The sequence below is a fragment of the Aspergillus thermomutatus genome, assembly GCF_002237265.1.
Source record: "Aspergillus thermomutatus strain HMR AF 39 chromosome Unknown NODE_279, whole genome shotgun sequence".
NCBI classification, from domain to species: domain Eukaryota; kingdom Fungi; phylum Ascomycota; class Eurotiomycetes; order Eurotiales; family Aspergillaceae; genus Aspergillus; species Aspergillus thermomutatus.
In genome coordinates, this window is record NW_020798329.1 from 1 (window position 1) to 23,300 (window position 23,300).

At 53.7% G+C, this 23,300-nt stretch overlaps 5 protein-coding genes across 5 annotated transcripts; 3 read left to right on the top strand and 2 right to left on the bottom strand.

Moving 5' to 3' along the window:
- Positions 1-1,788: 1,788 nt before the first annotated feature.
- CDV56_100464 (uncharacterized protein) lies at positions 1,789-8,385 on the top strand (the record flags this gene model as incomplete). The annotated part of the gene is made up of 6 exons (XM_026754083.1): positions 1,789-2,081; positions 2,135-2,967; positions 3,048-5,798; positions 5,854-7,230; positions 7,275-8,240; positions 8,291-8,385. The coding sequence occupies 6 exons, from the start codon at positions 1,789-1,791 to the stop codon at positions 8,383-8,385; spliced, it is 6,315 nt and encodes a 2,104-aa protein (XP_026610769.1).
- Positions 8,386-8,885: 500 nt separating this feature from the next.
- CDV56_101554 (DUF4246 domain-containing protein) lies at positions 8,886-10,964 on the top strand (the record flags this gene model as incomplete). Its single annotated transcript, XM_026755173.1, has 2 exons — positions 8,886-10,040; positions 10,125-10,964. 2 exons carry the CDS (start codon positions 8,886-8,888, stop codon positions 10,962-10,964), a joined length of 1,995 nt encoding a protein of 664 aa, XP_026610770.1.
- Positions 10,965-11,329: 365 nt separating this feature from the next.
- CDV56_101893 (putative esterase) lies at positions 11,330-19,620 on the bottom strand (the record flags this gene model as incomplete). The annotated part of the gene is made up of 12 exons (XM_026755512.1): positions 11,330-11,597; positions 11,665-11,952; positions 12,011-12,292; positions 12,363-12,474; positions 12,531-12,708; positions 12,771-12,929; positions 12,989-14,404; positions 14,505-15,707; positions 15,769-15,859; positions 15,939-16,171; positions 18,562-18,655; positions 18,713-19,620. 12 exons carry the CDS (start codon positions 19,618-19,620, stop codon positions 11,330-11,332), a joined length of 5,232 nt encoding a protein of 1,743 aa, XP_026610771.1.
- Positions 19,621-20,241: 621 nt separating this feature from the next.
- Positions 20,242-21,048, top strand: CDV56_103040 (putative nucleoside-diphosphate-sugar epimerases; the record flags this gene model as incomplete). The annotated part of the gene is made up of 2 exons (XM_026756659.1): positions 20,242-20,501; positions 20,547-21,048. The coding sequence occupies 2 exons, from the start codon at positions 20,242-20,244 to the stop codon at positions 21,046-21,048; spliced, it is 762 nt and encodes a 253-aa protein (XP_026610772.1).
- Positions 21,049-21,882: 834 nt separating this feature from the next.
- Positions 21,883-22,912, bottom strand: CDV56_103234 (putative aquaglyceroporin; the record flags this gene model as incomplete). The annotated part of the gene is made up of 2 exons (XM_026756853.1): positions 21,883-22,195; positions 22,242-22,912. The coding sequence occupies 2 exons, from the start codon at positions 22,910-22,912 to the stop codon at positions 21,883-21,885; spliced, it is 984 nt and encodes a 327-aa protein (XP_026610773.1).
- Positions 22,913-23,300: the final 388 nt, after the last annotated feature.

Consider the following 23,300-nt stretch of genomic DNA (forward strand, 5'->3'; position numbering starts at 1 on the left):
GGGTGTCAGGCAGCGCGCGGAGGGGGAGCTGTCCCTTATCCTAGGCAGGGCGCCTGGATTGAGAGCCTGTTCTGAAGATTCAATAGAGTATGGCCTTCCTGGGTGAGAAGGCTCGTGTGAAGTGAATGAATGCCATGCAACGTTGATATATGTCTTTGATGCATCGGGGTGGTAAGCAGCCCGGCACAGGGCCCACTGCGCCGTGTCGCGGTAGTAGCGCTCTTGTTTGAGGAAATAGGCAATCTCTGTGATGTCTGGTGTTGGAGCTGCCATTGTTTTCAGTCAAGTGATGGCTGTTCAAGCAGGATAGTAGATGTGAATGAAGGGGACTGCCACCAGTGTAAACTATGTACTTCAGACCCGCCCTTTTAAGACTGTTCGGCAAGTCTCACATACTGCAGGTCTTATAAAAATGATGGACCAGCAGCACATCATCCGAATAGACCCATCAAGCCATGCAGGAGCAAGTTGTCACGTTCAAAAATCTACTGACATTCGGGGAGAAGATTGGGCTCTCTACTTACCTATCACGCCATATCTAATGCATGTTGCATCTATTACGTGAGACCATAGCAGCCTCGGTTCATACAGCGGTAATATACCGCACTCTATCTCGGCCTCGTGTACTCCGTAACCAGGTAGTCACCACATACGTGTCCGTAAGCCCGCAGGTCTAAGGAAGGATGCACTGGAGATCTGCTACCACGTTAACCCGAAGACAGGTCTTCCAACCGAGCACACCGATTTAATTTGATTGAGGACTTTGCAGGATTCGCACGCTGATAACGGTGCCATAGATACAGCCAGTCGGCTGAAAGTCCGTCTAGTAGTGATATTGCGAAATGCACCCCTGCAGTAGGCTATCAAGTCTGAATCAATGGTTAGAATCAATGATAGGCACCGGTCTATGCCGGTTTATAACAGAGCGAGAAGTACTTTGGCGATTTCCGTCCCTCCAGACCGAGCGAGGATGCATGATCCGGAGGTGATTCCTCTAGAGGACAGCATATCCTGCGACTTCTGGTGCTTTGGCACCCTAAAGAGGCAATTTTCGAGCATGCACGGAGAAGGAATGGCATGAATTATTCTTATCGACGCCCTTACCGCTGAACCGTGTTTCAGTAACCCCTGCAGAATACGAGGACACCCTAATGTACTTGGTGTCATCAACCTAGCTGTAAGCCTGTCCTAATGCCACAATGATATTGGCACTGCTATGTGCGGATCAGCAGCAGTATGGATGGATTACTTCGACGAGCTCAAGGAAGCAGCCGTCAGTGGTCAACTGCGTTGCAGCCCTCATATCAACATGATATATATGCAATTATCTGTATTTATTGAGGACATTGATATGCCACTACACAGTTTGTGACAGTGCCAAAGGCCTATAGAGTCCAACGTTGCTATCAGCATGGCTGTGAGGTGGCTTTACGTGCCCGTGAAAAGACTCTGCAAGGCATCCTTCTGACCGAGATTCTGCTTGGGCCTTCTGTCCAGGATGCAAATCCATGTTCCAGGTTATCAAGCGCCGGCAGATTCGGCACAGAGCCCCCTCAAAGTAGTAAGACCATCGAAAGATACCCCCGGTGACTCAAGTGCAAGGGGATGCCAATATCTGACCGAGCGCTGATCAGAACCTTGCTTGGGGCGAAGGACACTTCCCTGGATACTTCTTCCTCTCGTCAAAGGATATATAACGTTGGTACATCGACAGGCTTTCACTGCTTCCACCCCAAACCATTCTCCTGGACAATCATTGCTCACTTCTCAACAGTATACTCCTTCAAGATGTCCTCTTCCACTCATATCCTCCTTTTTCCGCACGGGAATTCAGACCTTCTAGGCGCAATGCATGACTTGAATGTGCGATCCAAGACGCATGCCCACCTCCGCACATTTCTTTCTGCAGCTGCAGCGGTGGTACGTGAACAGGTCGACAGCCTGGATGGCCCCGAGCGTGCCAGAATTGGGTCGTTTGAGGATCTTGTGGACCTCGCAGAACATTTCGTCAAGCAACGTCATCCAAGTGCTGTCGCTGAAATACTTCTTTTCACGACGGTTCAGATCGGCCAGTTGCTGATGTACGTCCCTCCACCCGAACAAGTTGAAACCGAGCTGACATAGTATACCATAGCCTTGCAGAGGACAATTCTTCCATCCTATCTGGTACATCTGGTGACGCGGTACTCCCTGTTGGATTTGGTGTTGGGTTGATTGCGGCGTCTATTGCCGCCACTGTGACCAGCACAGACGCTATAATAGCTCTGGGCCTGCAAGGCATGGGAATCGCCTTTCGTCTAGCCGTCGCCCTGGAGCGGACGGGCCGGGCTATTCAAGACTCAAACGGCATATGGGCCCGCGCCGTCTCTGGCTCCAACCAGCAGGAGCTCGAGCAGCAACTGAAAAAGGTCAACAGCACGCTAGGACCACTCCACCAGGCGTATGTTGGCCAAGTATTGCCTGGGAGCGTGATCGTATTCGGACCACCCTCGACTTTAGAGACACTCGCCGAGAGGCTGGACCTCGCTTCAGTTGTGACGAGTCCGGATACGCTCTGCCGGTGTCCGATGTACGGATCACATCTGCCGCCCCTCGACGTCGACCAAATAGTTGGTGTATCGACGGTCCTTGATTTATACCAGCTTCAGAGGCCCCTATACTCTGCTCACTCTTCTACGAGCTCGCTTCCTGCAAACACGCTGGCCGAGCTTTTGCGCCTAGTAGTGGCCGAGATAGCACACACGCCCATGCTTATCGAAGAGACAGTTAGTGCCATAGCCGCAACTGTCAAGGCATCGGACAAAACTGAGGCCGTCCTGACAACGATTGGCTCGACTTGGGACGCATCGTTCATACAGGACATCCTCCAGCAACATGGCCAGGCGGTCTCCTTTGGTGAATTCACACCCCGCCCAACCCCGTTTGGCAGCAGTCTCAGCATCCCACCAGACGCAATCGCCGTTGTTGGTATGTCTGGATGCTTCCCCGAGAGCGATACGCTGGACGGGTTCTGGCGCCTCCTGGAAACGGGAACAACCACGCATCAGGAGATCCCCCCTCGCGGTTCTCCGTGGACGACTTCTATGACCACTCTCGCTCCAAGCACAACGCTCTGCTCACACGCCACGGATGCTTCATCAAAAAGCCGGGCGACTTTGACCACCGTCTGTTCAACATCTCGCCACGGGAAGCATTGCAGATGGACCCGGTGCAACGCATGCTGCTCATGACCACATACGAAGCATTGGAGCTGGCCGGCTACGCGCCTGCCAGCGCTGCCGCGCACAAGCAGTCCCCACCGCGGATCGCCACCTACTTCGGCCAGACGACGGACGACTGGAAGACGATCAATGAACAGCAGGGCATCGATACGCATTTCCTGCCAGGTGTCAACCGCGGCTTCGCGCCGGGCCGCCTGTCCCGTTACTTCCAGTGGGCTGGTGGTTTCTACGCTATTGATACCGGTTGTTCCTCGAGCGCCACCGCCCTCTGCCTCGCACGCGATGCCCTCACGGCGGGTGAATGCGACGCGGCGGTGGTTGGCGGCGGCACGCTGCTGACTGCACCCGAGTGGTTCGCCGGCCTGAGCCAGGGCGGCTTCCTGTCGCCGACAGGTGCCTGCAAAACCTACTCCGATCGTGCGGACGGGTACTGTCGCGGCGAGGGCGTCGCCGTCGTTGTGCTTAAGCGTCTGAGCGATGCCGTTCGGAACAAGGATAACGTCCTGGCCGTCATTGCCGGTGCGTCTCGCAACTGCAACGCTGGCGCTGGGTCTATCACGTACCCGGGCGAGGAAGCGCAGGCGGCCCTCTACCGTCGGGTGCTCAGACAGGCGGCAGTGCACCCGCACGACGTGAGCGTGATTGAAATGCACGGCACTGGAACGCAGGCGGGTGACCGTGTCGAGATGCAGGCCGTGCGAAGCGTCTTTGCGTCCCAAGTGGGCCCTCATCGCGCCCAGTCTCTCATCGCCGGCGCGGTCAAGGCCGCTATTGGGCACAGCGAGGCTGCGGCGGGCGTAATATCGCTGATAAAGGCCATTCTGATCCTCCAACGGAACTCCATCCCCCCGCAGCCGGACCAGCCTTTTACGCTGAACCCGCACCTGGTTCCCCTCCTAGGGAGTGAGATCCAGCTCGCCAGCGGCCAAGCATGGCCCCGCAATGGAACGACGCCTCGCTATGTTTTCGTCAATAATTTTGATGCTGCCGGGGGTAACGTGAGCATGATTATCCACAACCCGCCACCCTACGCCCTGCCGGCGCCACCAGGGGTAGACGATCGACAATTTCACGTCGTGGTCACGTCGGGTCGCACAGCAACAGCACTCGAGGCAAATAAGAGTCGCCTACACCAGTACCTCACACAGCATCCAGACACTCGACTATCCGATCTGGCCTATACAACCACTGCTCGGCGCATGCATCATGTTCACAGAGATGCGTACGTGGCGACGTCCACAGCGGAGCTTCTCCGTCAGCTGGAAGGTCCTTCGGGTGTAGCGGATAGTAAGTTGCCACAACCAGTGCCAGCATCTTCGGTGGTCTTTGCCTTCACAGGGCAAGGCAGCCAGTACGTAGGTATGGGTGGTACGTTGTACCGCACCTCGCCCACGCTCCGGGCCCTGCTCGACTCCTACCAGACCCTCTGCAGGGCTCAAGGTCTGGACTGCCAGTTCCTCGACGCAATCCGCGGATTATCCAGCCCAGATGCTGTGCCCAATGAGCGCGATATGCAGGTGGCGACCGTCGCGCTCGAGATCGCCCTCGCTCAGTACTGGCAGTCGCTCGGGCTGCGTCCGACGCTGCTGATCGGGCATAGTCTGGGCGAGTATGCAGCGCTCTGCGTCGCCGGCGTTCTTTCCGTGGCTGACGCGCTGGCCCTGGCTCACGAGCGTGCTACGCTCATCTTCTCGCGGTGCCCCCCGGCCGAGTCGGGCATGCTTGCCGTCGGTCTTCCAGTCAGCACCGTCCAATGGCGGTTGCGGGATTCCGCAGCAACAGCCGGATGCGAAGTCTGCTGTGTCAACGGTCCATCCAGCACCGTCGTCGGTGGTCCCATCCCCGCCATCGAAGCTTTCGAGAATTACCTCAAGTCGGACGACGGCAATGGGAAGGTGGCCGCGACTCGTCTGCGCGTCCCCCACGCATTCCATACCCGCTACATGGACCCTGTGCTGGATGATCTCGAGACCAGCGCAGCCAGAGTATCCTTCCGTCCGCCCACAGTCGCTGTGGCATCGACACTGCTCGGCAGGGGCGTGCAGCCGGGCGAGGAGGGCGTCTTCAACGCGCAGTACATGCGTCGGCACACCCGGGAGCCAGTCGCATTTCTGGATGCTGTGCGCGCCTGCGAAGGAGCAGGGCTCATTCAAGAGCACTTCTTTGTCGTTGAGATCGGGCCCCATCCAACATGTGTTGGTCTCATGGCAGCCTGCCTTGAGCGGGTGAGCGTGACCGCGTACCCTAGTCTGCGCCGCGGGCGCGACGACTGGGAGTCTGTTTCGGAGTGCCTAGCCGCTGCCTATCGGGCACAGCTTCCTGTTGACTGGGCGGAATTCCATAAGGATCATCTCGACAATCTACGCTTGCTGCATGGACTGCCGACGTATGCGTTCGACATGAAGAGCTTTTGGCTCTTGTATAAGAGCAAGAAATCGCTGGATGTGCCCGACGTTGCCGTCCGGGTGAATCCACGACTTGACTCGACATCCTTGCATTCGGTCGTGCAACTGCGCCAGGAAGAAACGCGGCTGCTTGGGACATTTGCCGTGGACTTGAGCCATTGGCGGGCACGTCGTGGACGGTGTGGCCATTTGTCCGGCTAGCATCTTTATTGACATGGCGTACGCAGCCGCGTCATATCTCGAAAGAGAGAGACGCAACATTGCTGTTCCAAGCCCGTCATCTACCACCTACGAACTGGCTGACCTGCGCATGCAAACCCCTTTGGTCCTCCGCGAGTCAGATACACAGGTACCGCGCGTTGAGGTGGAGGCGGTTCTTGACCAGTCCACTGAAGTCGTCACCATCCGCTTCTTGTCCCGCAAGGAGGGATCCTCGGTGGTCGAGCACGGGTCCTGCGTGGTTCGGCTCTCTCAGTCGGACACCCTACACATGCAGTCCTGGTCCCGGATGCAGCCCTTGGTCAAGGCGCGCGTGCAGAGTCTGCACGACGCAGTCCGGCCTAGAGAAGTCCACGCAATGGACCGCCGGCTATTCTACGAGATCTTCTCCGAGATCGTCGATTACTCGGCGCCCTACCACGCGGTGGAGGAGGCCACCGTGGCAGGGGATTTCCGCGACGCGTCCATCATCCTCTCACCAACGACCGCCAAGGAGTTGGGCGACTTCGCCTGCAACCCCGTCGCCGTTGACGCCATGATTCATGTCGCTGGCTTCCTACTCAACGCGGACGTGAAAAAGCCGAAGAACGACGTCCACATTGCGAATCACATCGGCTCCCTGCGCATCCTTGGCGATCTCTCCTCAAACAAGCCGTACACGGCGTACGCCACCATTCGACAGCAGGATGCCAAAGCCGGAACCAGCCTGTGCGATGTGTATGTCATTGATCGTGAAGACCGGCTGGTGGCGCTCTGCACCGATATCTGCTTCAAAAAGCTCGATCGGGACTTTTTTGCGTTGCTGACGGGGTCTACTCGCGCGCAGCAATTCAAACCGCGACCTATCGACAGTGCAAAGGAGGACTCGCAAGCACCGTTGAGACGAGCAGCCGACTCCAGTAGCTCTTCAGGGATATCCACTCCCGCCTCATCACTGTCACCGTCGTCGTCTCAAAGCAGCGTCTCGGACGCCGTTAATCTCGCGGCGGAGCTCCTCGAAGTGGTGGCGGCACGAAGCGGCATCAGCGTTGCTGAATTGAAGGGCTCAACAGGCACGGCGGCAACATTCGCGGAGATGGGCGTCGACTCGCAGATGAGCATCGCCATCCTGGCTGATTTCCACAAGGCCACAGGGGTTGAACTGCCGGCGGCGTTCTTCACTAATTTCCCCACCCCGGCCGCCGTGGAGAAGGAACTGGGCAGTTCGCAACCGGTGGCGGATTTATCTGATCGTGTTCATGAACAAACTGTTCCGATGGAGCGATCCAATCTGCCCGAAAATCACAAGAGCAAGACGGCAAGCCAGCAGCTCTTTGCATTGGTAGCCCATGAGCTCGGCCTCGAAGATCGCGACCTCACGCCCTCGACCACCTTTGAGTCCATTGGTATGGACTCGATGCTCAGCATTGAAATTACGGCCGCGTTTCAGCACGAGACCCAAATCGAGCGGCCGCCTTCTTTACCGATCACCGAACAGTAGCAGCAGCCCAGGAGGCCCTGGACGGGCCACTAGAAACGCAGACACCAGCGCCAAAAGAGCAGCCACTGAGCCAGTCGCCTACCACTGCAGCTGCAAACACGCACACGACAGCCAACGCATCACGACAGCAGAAGATAGACACCGCCGTGTCCCGCGCGGTCCTGATCCAAGGCCAGTCCCGCTCCCGCGCAGCCCCGTTGTTCTTCACCACCGACGGCTCTGGCACAGTCGAGTCATACATCCACCTCAAGCCCCTCCCCTCAGGCCGACGCATCTACGCACTCGAGTCCCCCTTCCTCAACAGCCCAGAGGCCTTCGACCTCTCCATCCCCGAAATGGCCACCATCTTCCTCCGCACCATCCGGCGCATCCAACCGCAAGGCCCATACCTCATCGGCGGCTGGTCCGCAGGCTCCATGTACGCGTACGAGGTCGCGCACCGCCTCACAACGCAGGGGGAGACCATTGCCGCGCTGATCATCCTCGACATGCGCGCCCCCTCGCTCATCCCCACCGCCATCGTCACAGAGGACTTTGTCGATAAACTCGGCACCTTCGAGGGGATCAACCGCGCCCGCGATCTGCCGGAGGATTTGACCGTCAAGGAGAGGACGCATCTCCTAGCGACCTGCCGCGCACTGTCGCGGTACGACGCGCCGGCGTTCCCCGTCGACGGGCAACCAGCGCACATCGCCGTGGTCTGGGCACGTCTCGGTCTCGATAACAGGGATGATGCGCCCATAGCTGCCATGGGTCGTCCCGGGCTGGATATCGGGAAGCGTTTGGAGGAGATGGACCTGCAGGATTTTGAACGGTATTTTAATTCGTGGTTCTATGGGAGGAGACTGCAGTTTGGGACCAACGGGTGGGAGACGCTTCTGGGGGATCATATCGAGGTGCATACTGTTGATGGAGGTTAGTCTCACATCTATTGAACAGGTCATGGCTGATACTAACGCTTGCAGATCACTTTTTGATGATGGCTCCGCCGTTTTCTGAGGCTGTTGGGGCGATTGTTGTCGATACTGTAATGCAAGCCGTGGCTGAGAGTGGGCTGTAAATGATGTGAGGTGACAAATCTTTCTAAATTTTCAGTTGTGTTTCTATAGTAGAATGTTGAACTTAATGACTCGGTAATCCAGTATCTCTACATACACACTTGCTGAATCACACTTGCTTATCCCTTGTCCAGTGGCTAGGTAATGGAGGCGAGAAATATATCTCCGCTAAAGGCTGACCCTCCGCCTAACCTCATGCAAATTAAGAACAAAAGCAATCAAGTATTGACTAGTCTAGTCTTAGCCTTTGGATAGGGGCATTTCTTCATTATGGTTCTATCATCCTCGGTCTCTAGCTAACTAGTCCGTAGTTAGTTAGTTCTATGTGCTAAGACATACCACCTGCCTAACTCGTGCAAACGTCCGGGAGTTGTCTATCATTGGATCTCGCTGCAATCTTAGGCCATCGGCCCTCATTCTTACAACGCATCTATAATAGAGGGTGAATTTCTCCTCATCACTCCTGTTCCAGTGCATCAGGGGTGAGAACCACCAAGTCACAATGCAGTTCAGCAACACCGGTCAGGGCCCACTGCAAGTGCCAGGATTCAACGGTATTCCCCTGGACTATCAGCTACCGCGAGAAGACCGGTTCGCCCATGGCTTCGTAGAATTTCGGCACACGCCGCGTCTGACCGCCCGAGAGGTCGCCATGCTGCGAGTGATGGAAGCCGTCACTGAGGAAGCCAGATGGGACGAAGCGGTGCTGCAGCCGGATGAGTCGCGGCTGGCGCAGTGGCATGAGAATGCGCAGAAAACTGAAGGATTCCTGATCAGTCCAGCCGCCTGGGACTGGTGCATCGCTGAACTAAGGGACAAAGCGATGGCATGGCGCACGAGTGGCCGAATGCTGTTGCTGAATACTTCATCGGCCGTCTGCGTGGCAGAAGATGTTACACTGGCGTCGAGTTTCCAGCGATTGATTGCACGGCTCGCCCCTGGCCAGACGTCGCGTGCTAAACCATCACCCGAGTCACCGGATTATCTTCATTTGGTCGATCCCTTTTTGTATCCCCTTGTCTACGGACAGACTTGGCTCTTAGTCAGCGGAGGCCATGTTCCTGTAACGATCTCTTGCCAGGAGGCCCCGGTCCCTGCACATCCCGTTGATCAAATGCGCCGACGGCTGCGTATCAACCCGCGGACCGGACACCCGAACTGGTCCAGACGTAGCGGTGCGGTTGAGAGCTGCTGGTCAAACCATTTCCAGCGGCTTCCTTGCGAAGTGAAGTTCTCCTCCGATGGCACAAAGGACGTCTGCATCACCTCCTATATCAACAACCTGCATCCCCAGCATCACCGGGACCTGTACGCATTGCTGGAAAAGCTCATTGCTCAGGCCATTCCGACCTGGAACGACGTACTGTTCAAGGGGACGCATGGTCGGACTCCGCCGCGCATCCTCACCTATGGCTTTGAAACCCACAATGGGGAGTACCCGCCATGGTTCGACAGGGTGAAGACGCCCAACACAATGTACCGCCACTATAAAGTAGCACATACCGAGGAGCAGTGGCAGGAAGTCTGCGATCTGGTACGACCGTATTTGGCTCTGCCAGAACCACCAGTCTGGAAGCAAGCATACCCGCGCAGGCCGGACGAGCCAGAGGACTGGTTGGCCGTCATGACGCCTGACAATCCAACGGACGCGAAAGTGGTCCGTCGAGCAGCCCTCCGGAAACATGGTCGTCTTTGGACCTTTGACCATCCCGAGCCGGGCCAATCCTTCTCATAAGAACAGTGGAAAGCCGGGAAGTACACCGGTCGGGCGATCATACCACAGGCCCGAGGGCGATTCCCAGACCCCGAACACCACGGGTCCGCCTCGATCAACTTGGCAGAACAGTTCCAGGAAGACGGCCTGCAGGTGGTCGTCCAGGTATCGCGGATCGACCTCACGCCCGACAACCCCACGTACGCAGGAGAGTCGATGTTCCGCGTCGAAGGACTGCTCAACGAGCACGTTGCCGCCAACACGGTGTACTGTGTCGACGAGGAGAATGTGACCGAAGCTCAGTTCACTTTTCAGCATGAGGACAAGATCCACTCACACGAGTACGACCATTCAAACAGTCATGTCATGTCATCGATTTTGGATTTGCCAGATTGGGACTACCTTGAAGATCCGCTTCTGCCTGCGGTGCACACTCTGGGATCCGTGCCTGCCCGGAGAGGCCGACTGCTCAGCTGGCCAAACACCCTACGATCCAAGGCCGATAGCTTCACCTTACAAGATCCCCGGCGCGCTGGCCACCGGACGTTAATCAAGCTGTGGCTCGTGGACCCTCACTACCGCATCTGCTCAACCCGCAATGTACCTCCGCAGCAGCATGACTGGTGGGCCGAGGCGGCGCGGAAGGCTGCTGGGTTGGATGCGCGACTCCCAGCAGAACTTGTGCTGCTGATTATTGATCAGACTGAGTCGTGGCCCATGTCCATGGCCGATGCACTGGACTTGCGGGAGGAGTTTCGCCAGGAACAGGCGCGCACATACCAGGCTGTCCATGACGCTGCTGGACATCATGTCGTGGGGGATCTGGACGCGATACGAGACTTTATAGCACACGGCGAGTCTCCATAGTTGTGGGAGAACCTGAGAGTGGACAAACAGCGGCTCGAATGTATCATTTACATTGTGTGTAGTAATGTCTTGCATGCCATAATTAAGATCACTCCTTATTTAATACACACTTTATCGTTTTCTCTAAGGAACCATACAAACCGACCAACTGTGCGCGTCGACCCCCTTAATATATGGTTGGAAGAGAAGTGTGCATCTGTTTTTGTTCTCTCCATGTTAAATTCTGACTAGACTATCACAATAATAAATAACAAAACACAACAATTGAAATGGTGTCAAGTGTTGACTATAAACTGCAGAACTACCCGTGCAGTAAGCTTGCGACGGATAAAATCACTGGGCCAGAGTCATCCAGCTCTGTCTACCTAGTACGAACTTTCATAGTCCTTGTCGTAATCGATCTTATCGTTGCAGGGAAAATAGTAAGGGACATAATCGTGGCTTGACGACCCTCTATAAGTCCAATAGTTCTCACGGGCTTCCCAAAAGCGGCACATGGGGATATCGACGTATCCAGGGGCGCTGACATCCGACTGGCCAATACTAGCAAAGGTGTCGCTGTAGTCGCTGCTGTCCCATATGCCCTGAGTCTCGTTAACATTCTTTCCGTTGGCGTTGTAGGTATTGACGGCACTGCCTAGTGTCAGTAGGATTGGTCCAAGAATGCATGCGCGAACCACAGACAAGAAGGGAAGCGTACCCAGAAACTATGTCTCCGATCGTGATCTGACCCCAGGCTTTACCATCAAGATGTTCGAGGCCTGGAGGTGCAGGAAACGGGTTGCAGTAATGACCCAGGCCTTCGTGGGGGCTGTCGATACAGTTGTCCGAGGGTTTCGTAGCAGTCACAAGATAGTACATTCGATCATTAAGGCACACCCGCGATCTGGCGTAGTTTGCCAGAGCACGAGAGCCAAACCCTTCCGGATTCGTGTCTTTTGACTCCTGGTCCAGGGCATCCGCGCAATTCATCGTCGAGTCAATGACACTAGACGGACGGTTAGTGAGGGGAATCTTGAGTTGGTTTCATAACTGCGCAGACTGACAAAGGGTTTATATCGCCGAGTGCGAGACGCCAGGCCTGTGGGATGAGCATAGCATAGAGCGATCTTTCTATTGAGGGCTGGAGGTCGGTTATGTTCATTAACTGGGTATAGTTAGGAAGAAGAAACGTCCCCCCGGAGATCATTTTCCCCAATCGCTGTATTCCTTCATCGGTTCCGGAGAACAGGCTGGACTGAATCTTGGTCGTGGCATTATCCCAAGCTTTGATCACATCCACGACCTGCTCCTTGAGTTCCTCGCTGACGACATAGTCCGCTGGATTACTATATCCGATGAAATGTGTTAGCTCTTTATGAACGCCAAACAAATCTGTGTTGAGAGGGATACGCGTACTCGTCGACAAGGTCCTTTATGCTTTCAAAAGCGGAGTCGGCCATGTCATCAGCGTACTCTTGCGCACTTGAGAAGACTTCGTTCGCTTGCTGGTCCTCAATCTTTTCCATGACTGAACAGGTGCTGTTAGCTGTGTGGCATGGGCCAACTTCTAGATTAGTAGCTTACCCTTTTCCCACATCCGTGAGGACAAAGATCCATATCCCATGCCGAGGAGATTGTACAAAATGGTTCCTAAAGTAATGCCTTCATCTGGCAGTGGAGCGAACGTGTCTGCGAAGGTATCCATCTGGGTCTCAATCACTCCAAATGCGCCTTGCAATGCGTCGTGCAAGTTCCAGAGGACCTAGGGTAAACTCCCGCGTCAGCCGCAACGCCACGCCCTGAGCTCTGGTGGATGTAACTGACCGCGTCAAGTCTCTTAAACGAATTGAGAATGTACTTTCCTGCCGGGGTTTTGATCCCGTCTGCGGCGCATTGAAGTTCTGAATCCTCCCCGCAGCCGTTTCCCTCGGCATAAATCTCACAATGCATGCCGTCCGGACCACCAAAAAACCGTGATGAAACCTAAGAGGGTATGATGTGAGTGTCTGCATCGATGTAGAGTGCGGTCCTGGAGTACTCACAAACTGGGAAAAGCTGATGCGGTCCTCGTCATCGGGTATGGGGTGGTCTCTATAGTCAACCCAGCTGGCCACCGCGTCGTTCCAGGCGTCGCTCGCCAACGACCCATCCCAGAGAATTCCAGCGTGTTTGCCCTCCTTGAACTTGTCATCAGCGCAATCTTCGTTCATCCACGCGGGGTTGGATGACCCGGTGCTTCCCGGCTGCGCCGGCAGCTTAGGGTCGAGAATCTGCTGGCTGTCATCGCCGATATTGTCACCTCCGCCGCAAGTGTTGAACCAGGTCTCGGCCTCATTGGTGAATGTGCCTTTGATGGCATGCATGTCGGCTCGGTTATCGCCCTGGAAATCGGGATAGTACATACAGCTCCCGGCTCTGTTGCCTTGATAGAGCTTTCCCTGAGGAACCCACTCATAGCGGCTGCCTTTGACGTCTTTGGGGCCATTGTTATACCAGACAGAACCATCACCGGAGAATTTGTCTATAAAGATAAGATCGGCTTTTCCGTCGCCATTGACGTCTGCCCACCGCAGATTCGCACGGTCCTTCTGTTCGGAGTATTTGAACTGGTCAATATAATCCCACCCATTGGCATCATTGTGGAGCCAACCCCAAGTTCGGCCATCTTTCTCAATGCACAGGTAGTCTGCCTTGCCATTCCCCGAGACATCCGCAAACTGGACAGGGAGATCAAAGATGCCGATGCCCCGTTTCTCGGGACAGTAGAGATCGGGTGCTGGGTTTGCGTTATAGTCCCAGTTCCAGGTCCCGGTCTCTTTGTATGTGTTCCTCCACAATTGAACTCGATTCTGATTGTCCGGATCAACCCATATGATGTCGCAGGCTCCGTCACCATCCCAGTCAGCAAGATGTAAGTCACGGCGGTCTAGCATCCGGCCGAATGTTGAAGGGTCGAAAATCACTTCAGATGCATCCCAGAAGGACGGACCGCCATCAACCACCGTATCCATTCCCCGGTTGGGGTAGAGAGTCATGCGTCCTTTGGAGTGCGTCCAGACATAGTCATCCATGCCGTTTGTATGACCTTTCATGTTGCAGTATTTGTTCCCATCAGCCTTGAGCTTCGTGGATCCCGACCCTGTGTTCTTCCAGACGTGCATGGCAAACTTGTGGCGACTGTTGTCATCCTCTTTGCTATGTTCAAGATAGACATAATCTTGACGGCCAAGGAGGCCGAAGTCTTCGGGCTCACCGTAGATCCTGGCGAAATGGATTCGTTCCCGCACGTTGTCGACGCCCATCCCATTGTAAGTTGGACCGGAATTGGTGCCCTGCCAAAAGCCCTGCCGCCAAGCTATATTCAGACCGTTGCCGTCAGTTCCCTGCTGGCAGCTCCTTGAATTGCTGTACATGTAGGCTTCGCCAGTGTCGCCTATCCACACCCAGTCGTCTCGGCCCTAGCAAGAGGTTAGTTCCATGTCATGGCTGGTATCTGAGTGGTTGGGGTTCTGAGGCACCGCAGGGCTTGGAGAAAATGGCCAAGTCGTGTTGACTTACATCGCCGTTAATGTCTTCCAACCGCACACCGGTTAGGTTTCCCATATCCTTGCCTGAAAACCGTTGACCGAGTCCCTGCCAGTACGCGGGCTTGTCCTCTATCCAGCCATTGCGCCAGCAGGTCATATCACCAGCCGCGTTAAAAACACAGTAATCCGCACGGCCATCCCCATCAACATCTCCCAGTCGGACTTGGGCCTGCGGGTAGCCATTAACGGCGTCTTTGATTTGACCAATATCTTTAAATGAAGGCGGCTTTCCGCTGCCGATATCGCCGTCCCCTTGGTTGATACTCGCGTAAGCATCACCCTCCGGGCCAATGCAGACAAAGTCATCCAGTCCGTCAGCATTGATGTCAATGAAATTCACTCCTCGGGGAATACAGGCAATGGAGACACTCATGTCCGCAATCTTGGTGAAAAGATTGGCGCCATCACCCGTGTTGCGCCATACTCCGTACCACTGGGACCCATCGTCTCTTTCATACCAACCCACAAAGTCATCACGCTCCCTGGCAAAGAGACGCGCGAAGAACCATTGGTTCCGGTCGTAGTCGCTTTCCACCGTCAGTACCACCCCCATGGGGTCGCTGTCATGGCGGTAGATCCCGTCGTCTTCGCCGCTGCCCCTTTGCGTGAGACCGCCGGCGTAGACTCCATCCCCGTACTGTTTATCGCACTGAAGACCCGTATTGCCGGGCGTCACCACATAAGAACCACCGGGTTTCTTGAGCAAGGTATCTTCGAAAGCGGTGGAAATAGCCTGATACCAGACCGCAGCCATTTTCGGGTAGCCGATGTCGTTCGGATGTATGTCGTCGTAGTAGTCCGTGCTGAGGTCCAGCCACCCGCTTCCCTCGTTAGGGGCAGGAGGATCCATATCAGCGAGCATGATACTCCTCCCCTCGCCCCGTAAGGCATTGACCAGTGTGCGGTACTGGGCGTTGACGGCCGGGCGGTTCGCCTCTCCGGTGTGGTCTGCGCAGGGGATGAGAGTGGACAGGATGACGGTCACGCCGTTGATCGACTGGAAGAGGTCCTCAATGAGTACTCTCATCCGCTCGCCGGCATTGGCGATATCACGGTTCTGGAGACAGTCGTTGGTGCCTGCGTTGATCAAGACCACATTGGGGTTGTATCTGTATGAGCCTCTGGCGGCAGTGTGCACCTGGTCGATGACATCTCCCGGATGGGCTTCCACGTCCTGGCAACATGTTAGTGTTCCGCTCCCGCCGATAGCAGTAGCTCATGTCCTGAGCACGTACATTGTCCGCCATGTTTCCGTTATGCTTGGTCCCAACCATATCGACATTGTATCCTTCAAACCGAAGTTTATCTCGCAGGGGTTTCCGGTAACTGTGGATGTCAGAATTGTCTTTTATTTTTCTTTGTATGGTTGACAGGCACCAATCGGAGGAGGACATCAGGATCATACCCATTCCCAGTCGACGAGCCAATGCCCCATGTAATAGAGGCACCAAGGCATAATATTCTCAAATCGGGCTTGTCATCCCGAGTATGGAGAGTCGGGGTTAGATATGAGCCGTGTGATGTCGAAGGCAGTTCGCTAACCGCATTTGGGGTGGGATTGGAGGCAACAGTGGCTGCCCACACCCAAATGCCACACAGCACGAGCGCAAGGTAATTGAACCCCCGAGCCATGGCTATCTGGAGAACTGGACTGACACTCAAACCTGATGCCTTTTGAGAGCTCCAGGCAGGGTGGCGGGCACCGCTCCTTTATGCGAGATATCTACTCGAGTAGAGAGTTTGCTAAATCCCGTAGCTCATCCTGATCCTTTAGCACTAATCTCCTTAATCCAGTAAAGTAGGCTATCTATAGCCCAGATGCGCCGAGACAAGTCTCCGAAATGCAAGGCACAGATCAATCTATACGGGATGACCAATGGTAGGGCCCTGTTTTAGCTTGTCACCGGTTTGCATGACTGTTTAATCTATTCTTAAAGTACATACCACTATAACTATGATATGTACTCCCTAGACCAAGGAGTACATCACTTGGACACCTTTCAGTCTAGCAGTATTGAATTTTAATATCTATCTCGTTATCATGTTGGGATTGCAGCCAATCAAATCTGTAGCATCTCCATCGTAGTCAAGGTAGAATCCAGCATCCTTTGCGCTTGAAGGCTGAGGAGCTGTCACGGGGCCATACCACTGCGGTGGTACTGACTCGATTCCGGCAAGCCCTGATCCATAGCGTGTATGTATCCTGCGTTGGGTTAATCTCGCTGCTAGTTTTACTGTCAGGCGTACTATCAGGCGTACGGACAAGCTCGCCCCTAAGGTCTAGGCATTGAGGCATTGCTTCAGGCCCCCAGCGTTACATTCCGTCTGGCTTGGCAGGCTGCTCGATTGGTGGGTTACAGCGTCTTCTTGTGATTAATTTGAACGAATATCTTGGCAGCCGCTAACCTGTAAAGCCGACTAATATCTGCTAACCTATAACCGACCCTGGATAGGTGGAAGGGTCGGCTAGAGGCCCTGATTAGGCGATCTGGGCTGGCGGAGTAAAGTGGATCCCTCGGTTGCATGAGAATCTCGCTCATTTCAGGGACACAGCTCGGCGGGTGTCGAAAAAAGGTCCGTGGGTGTCGGCGGAAGCTCACCATGACTTTAACACCTATTTGTCAGATTGCAGGTACTATTATAATATGATTATGCTGGTAATCTAAGTATATAGAGGTTAAACTAGGATATATTTATGCTATGTCCATGAATATATATATTTTTCTATATAGGGAGTAATAAGACTAGAAGTTATATATATTCTAGTTAAACTAGACTTAATTATAAATAGTAATATAGGTGAGTATAAAATATATAATCTAGTACTAAAGATATAGTGCTTTAATATACCTCCCTAGCTAAGAATTAGTAAGAATTAGCTATACCTACTAATAGGTACTATCTTTAGTTTATAACTACTACCTTCCTAATTTAGTTATATATTAAGGGTATCTAGGTCCTTTAAACCTAGTATCTTAATAAATTTTTAGTATTTTTTACTATATAGAGGCTTAGTTAGGCTATCTACTAGTATCTAATTAGTTAGAACCTACTAGAATTGCATAACCGATCCGCTAAAATCAAATCCGACCCTCACCGAACCCGCGGTGGTGCGGGTTCGGTGCCTAGCCTAGGGAACCGCAGTGGTTGCGGTTTCCCTACTATAGGACCTCTCAGGGTTTGGTTAAAACCATTAGTTACGGTTTTTGCAGTTTTATTAGTTTAGTTTAACCAACCCACACTATTTTGCTTAGTAATCACTAATTTTAAGGATTTCTCTAGAAATATTAATATTACTAGATAGCCTAGTATCTAGTCTATCTAAATATGAAATATCGATTCAAAATATCTAGTGGTTGGTGAGATATAAGGGAATAATTATCTCTGTTCATCTCTATCAGAGGTTAGTACAAAGGTAGTGTGTGGATATATATATATAGTGCCAACCTTCGACAAACTCTTGTAAACTCAGGAGCCAGAGTAATCCACTGGACAGGGTTATCAGTGGCTCTTCAGAGATAGAGTATGGACAGGACGGGTATTACTTTGTCCGAACTGGAGAAGTGAGCTTCAGAGGGCAGGCCCAGGCTGTGGCGACGAAGCTCCAGCAGCTTGGTAAACTGGACACCGACGCCATCGATGAGTTGACTGTCCCTCAGGCAACTGAGATCCGTCCCTACGCCGGCTTTTTATGGGGGACAAGCTGTCGCAGTAGAGCTGCTCGTCTACGGTCTATTGGATGGTCACCTCAGGAGACAAACTGGAAAGCTCTTATGGATGAGACTGTCTGACTGGCAAGGTTGTTAAGCCACTGGGAACACTATAATCTTGACTAGTGCCTTGAATCTAAATAGGTAGATAGAAACCATGCCTGAGAGGCTGCCATTACCATATTATTGTCTACTCGAATTCTTTGAAGATTTAGAAAAAGGTCTGTAGTTAATAAGACGAAAAATGCTGGTTTGAATTGAGATAGTAGACAATACAATGGGGTTCACCACCTTAAGTGTTTAGTACTCAGTTCGAACCTCAGGATCAACATTATGCAAGACTGCAGTAATCTCTGCCCACACCTTCTCCCTCACAACCGCCGCCTCGGGGCTGGTGACAATATTGCCAGGGCTAAAACACATATCAGCGGCGCGAACTATCAGTTCTTGAACACAAGGGATGACTTACTCTGCGATAACCTGATTCTCCAACCACTTCCCATGAGTCTCCACTCCCTGGGTTGCTGCATGCAGCAATGTTTTGCTGCCCTCTTCCACCGTCCTAGCAATCAAAGCTTGGATCAGCTTCAGGATCCACGGCGCCTTCTCCCTAGTCAGGAGATCCGATTTGCAGAATCCCGGCGTCACGGCATTGACAATCACAAGGGGGTTTCCGGACTCATCACGAGGCACAAGTCGAGCTATTTCGATGGTAATGAAGAGATCCATGAGCTTAGTGACACCGTAGCGCTCGGTAGCTCCGCCTGCAGCCTGGGATGTCTTCCACTGCGCCTGGTCATTCAAGATGGAAAGAATGTGCTTCTCATTCCGCTCGGGAAATTTGATTGCCTTGTGGATATCGCTCGTAAGAACGGTCAGATGCGGTTGTGCTGATGGATCTCGCTCTTTTGTTCGCAGCAGTAGCGGCAAAAGCTCCAGACTGAGGAGCGCGGTCGATAAAACATTGACCTGGATTCCTCTCTCCCACCCATCACGGGTAACAGCGTACTCGACCGACGCAATTCCTGCATTCATGATAGCCATGTCCAGTCGGCCGCCCTCTATGACAACGTGTTTGCGAACTCGAGCTGCGAAGGCTTGGACGCTAGCAAATGATTCGAGATCGATCGGCCATACAAGGACCTTTCCCTTGTCGGTGCAGCCGGTGCTTGCTTCGATGTTGGCTTTGGCCTCTTCACCCTTGCTCAGGGTCCGAACGCCCAAAATGACTGTACCGGCGCCCAGGGCGAGCGCATGTCTGGCAGCTTCCCGACCGAGGCCGGTGTTCGCACCGGTGATGAGGATAGTCTTCCCCTGGATAACCGAGGGGGATGGTAAAGTCAGTCTGGTGAATAGAAGGCCGACTAAACCACTCATGTTGGTTTGTGTCTTTGGTATCGAGCAGAGGATTGAAATCTAGTAAGCTCTTAGGAATGTTGTTTATTTCAGGTACGGGGACCTGGCTGAACACCTTGCATCATGAGAACATTCTCAGGTGAGGACTGAAATTGACCGACTAACCAGATAGCAGCCATTATCGCCCGATTTCTTTGTTTCTTTTTCTGTCTCCTGATTCAGGACAGGACTTCCAGAGTCGGATGGAAGTCAGGCCGAGTCATCCAGACAAACTACGGAGATAAGCCGTATTTAATTCCAGACGTGCATGCCCCCAATCTATGGACATATACTATTGGAGGTGCGCCTTAGCCTGCAGGCCTTAGGTAGGTATAGTATTACTATCTAGATGATAAAAATAAAGTCCACTTTGTACATTCAGTCCGCTGTAGATGCACTCTTATAAGCAAAGCAGCTTCATCCTCCCAGCCAGCCAGACATAGTGCTATGCTGACTATCTCCGCTATAACTCCGCAGTCAGCTTACCCTCTCAGCCGTGTATATTAACCATGATCACCCAGATATCTTTAATTGTTCCTCATTGTCGAATTCTTGCAGAAATCAATAGCTATAGTAATCTAATATACCCCGCCGACAGCCAACATGCATCTCATCCTCACCGGCGCAACAGGCCTAGTCGGCTCCGGTGTCCTCGACGCCATGCTCGCAATGAAAGAAGTCACCAAAATCTCCATCCTAAGCCGACGACCAGTCCAAATGGCCGAGGACGCCCAAGATCCCCGAGTGAAGGTCATCATCCACCAGGACTTTGAAACCTACGACCCAACGGTCCTCTCCCAGCTCCAGGGGGCAACAGGCTGCGTATGGGCTCTGGGTATCAGCCAAACAAAAGTCGACAAAGAGTACGTCCACACATACTTATCAGTCCAAAAATACTGACAAGAAAGCGAATACCTCAAAATCACCAAAACCTACGCCCTCGAAGCCGCAAAAGCCTTCCAGTCTCTCCCCTCGCCAACCCAATCCTTTCATTTCGTCTACGTCTCCGGCGCAGGCGCCACCACGAAACCCGGCTTCTTCGCTTCGCTCTTCGCCCGCGTCAAGGGCGAGACCGAAGTGGAACTCGCGCAGCTGCGTCGCCAGTCCCCGCTGTTTAGGGCCAGTTCCGTCCGTCCTGCATTTGTCGACTGCGCACACCACGGCGCGATCAAAAAGTATCTCCCTCCGCGGCCGGCCTACGAGACCCTCCTCCGGCCCTTGGGGCCTGTAATGCGGGGGATGGCGCCGGGGCTCTGTAGTCCGACGGAGCATCTGGGGAGGTTCTTGACGGAGATGGCGATGGGGAGGTATGAGGATCGGTTGGTTGGGGGGAAGGATGTGCAGATGGTAGGGGAGATGCCCATACTAGAGAACACGGCGTTCCGGCGGTTAGCTGGGTTGAGTTCATGAAATTGAATTGACGGAGTACTGTGGAGGAGGGCAATTGTACATTAGCTAGGATCTCTTTAGGAATGGAGACTATTCTGCTTGAGGAAATCTCTCCTGAAAAGTTCCTAAAAATGAGCTCACAACGTGACCGACCCGGGTGTGCTTTGTTATCATCGGTCCAATCGACTCAAGCAATTGCTTTCTGAGTCTTCCACCCTCATTGATGGAAAAATATATCCTGCATGGGAATCCTGACCATACCAAGCCTTGATGATGAGCTCCGGCGGAGACTTATTCCAGCCGCTTTCAGGAACGAACAGAAGTATATCTTCTGTAAGATGGACCTGAACTACTCTTTCAGTACCTTTCAACCGTGCATCATTTGAACATGAGACCACTTCCTCTGCTGTACTCATCGACCTTTCTATTTTAGAAGTGTTGATAAGTCTGCTCTATTACTGTGTCTGGATGAGTGCTGTAAAGGAATACGTCCTGTATACCTAGTCTCAGCCACTGTCACCTAACTTCTGTTATTGAGAGCTGAAGACGCCTTCCAAGGTCCCTCACTATCCGCCGAGCTGCCTTCTGGCCACCTCCCTAAGGGCATAATTAGCATGTGTAATGCATAACATAAAGGTCATATTGTATCTGCGTCTCTGTCCCTTCTCATGCTTATGCAAAGATTCAAAATTAACAGGCTGCGCTCATTGATGCAAAGATATTCAACCAGTCCATCACAAAGCGACCTCGTCTATATACAAGTCTTGTCTCTAATCTATGCGCAACCTTATATCAAACCAACTCCCAACGCCAAACGTCCATCGCTGCTATGCGTATGCTCAGTGATGCAATGCACTACCTCTCAACCTCCTGGACAGCTCTCTCCAAGTCCCGAATCTTCCTGCGCCCAAACCGAAACTTGTGCCTTAGATTCTTCTGCTTGATCAGCAGCGCCCGCTTGCGTCGTCGAGGCGGATAGTTGATCGGACTCTCTCCGCCGGTGAAGATCGCTAGGTCGTAGATAAATGCACCGAACAGTCCGCCGGTGATATCCGCAGCCCAGGGTCCCCAGATCCACCAGGCATGTTGTTCGCGGAAGAGCTGGCCGCCCCAGCCGGCCATGAGGGCTACCAGTCTGGGACCAAAGTCTCGGGCGCCGTTGAAGCATCTGCGTCGTCAGCACAAGATCAACTCAAGATATTGGAAATGCTCACCCTCCAGTGTTATACCCCAACGCGAGAACGAGCACGCTGATCAAGATCCCCAGGATGAAAGCCTGCATGCCCGCCCCCGGAGGAGCATTGGTATCGTCTCCCAGCGCCATGATCGTGCCGACCAGGACCGCCGTGCCCACGAACTCATTGAAGAACGCGGTCACAGGGTGCACAAAGTCCTTGGGAGCGGTAAGCAGCGCCTGCTTCGCCAGCGACTGGTTCTGCGCGACATGGTTCGTCAGCGCCGAGTCGACGATGGCGTCGTGGTACAGCGCGTACGCGATCCCGCCTGCCGTGATGCCGCCGACGATCTGCGCGGCGACGTACATCACGCACTTCTTTGCGGGGAACCCGCGCCACACGGACAAGCTGATTGTAATCGCCGGGTTCAGATGCCCACCGGATACCCCGCCCGCCATGTAGATGGCAATCATGAAGCCGAACCCCCACGCCGGCGCGAGGGATGGAAACGACCCCGCCTGGTTCTGCGAGGTGTATGTCTGCAGGCCCGCGCAGAGACCCAGCGTCATTGCGATCGTCGTGCCCAGCCACTCGGCCAGCGGTTCGCGGAACATGTGTCTGATCTTCCCCCAATTGTTGAAGAAGCCGTGTTCATCCGGTTGGGCGACTCTGGCCTCCGGGGTGCTCGTTTTCCGCTTTGAGCTCGTCATTGTGGTGCGGGTGGTCGGTGGGTGGCTCGTCGCCTGCTGGAATCTGGTCTTGGTGGGCGTTGGGTCGTTTGTCCGTGGCTTCTTCTGTGTCTTGATTCTCGCCGTTCTTCATTCCCGGCCGGAAGACGTGAGGCAGCGGTTGTGCCAGGCTCCAGACTGGGGCGTTTTGTGGCTGGCCGTATTGGGGGTTGTAATGCATGTAATCGGGATGCAGATAGACGCTGCCCTGGTATGGCGGGGGGGGCTTTTGAGCCCGCTAGGGAAAGTTGCTGGGTAGCATTAGGGATTTTCGCATGGTCCTGGGACGGCTGCTGTATTGTTTCATCGGATTGGCAGTTGTGAGATTGGGCTCCTGCTGATGTTAGACAACCAGTGGTGATAAAGGGTA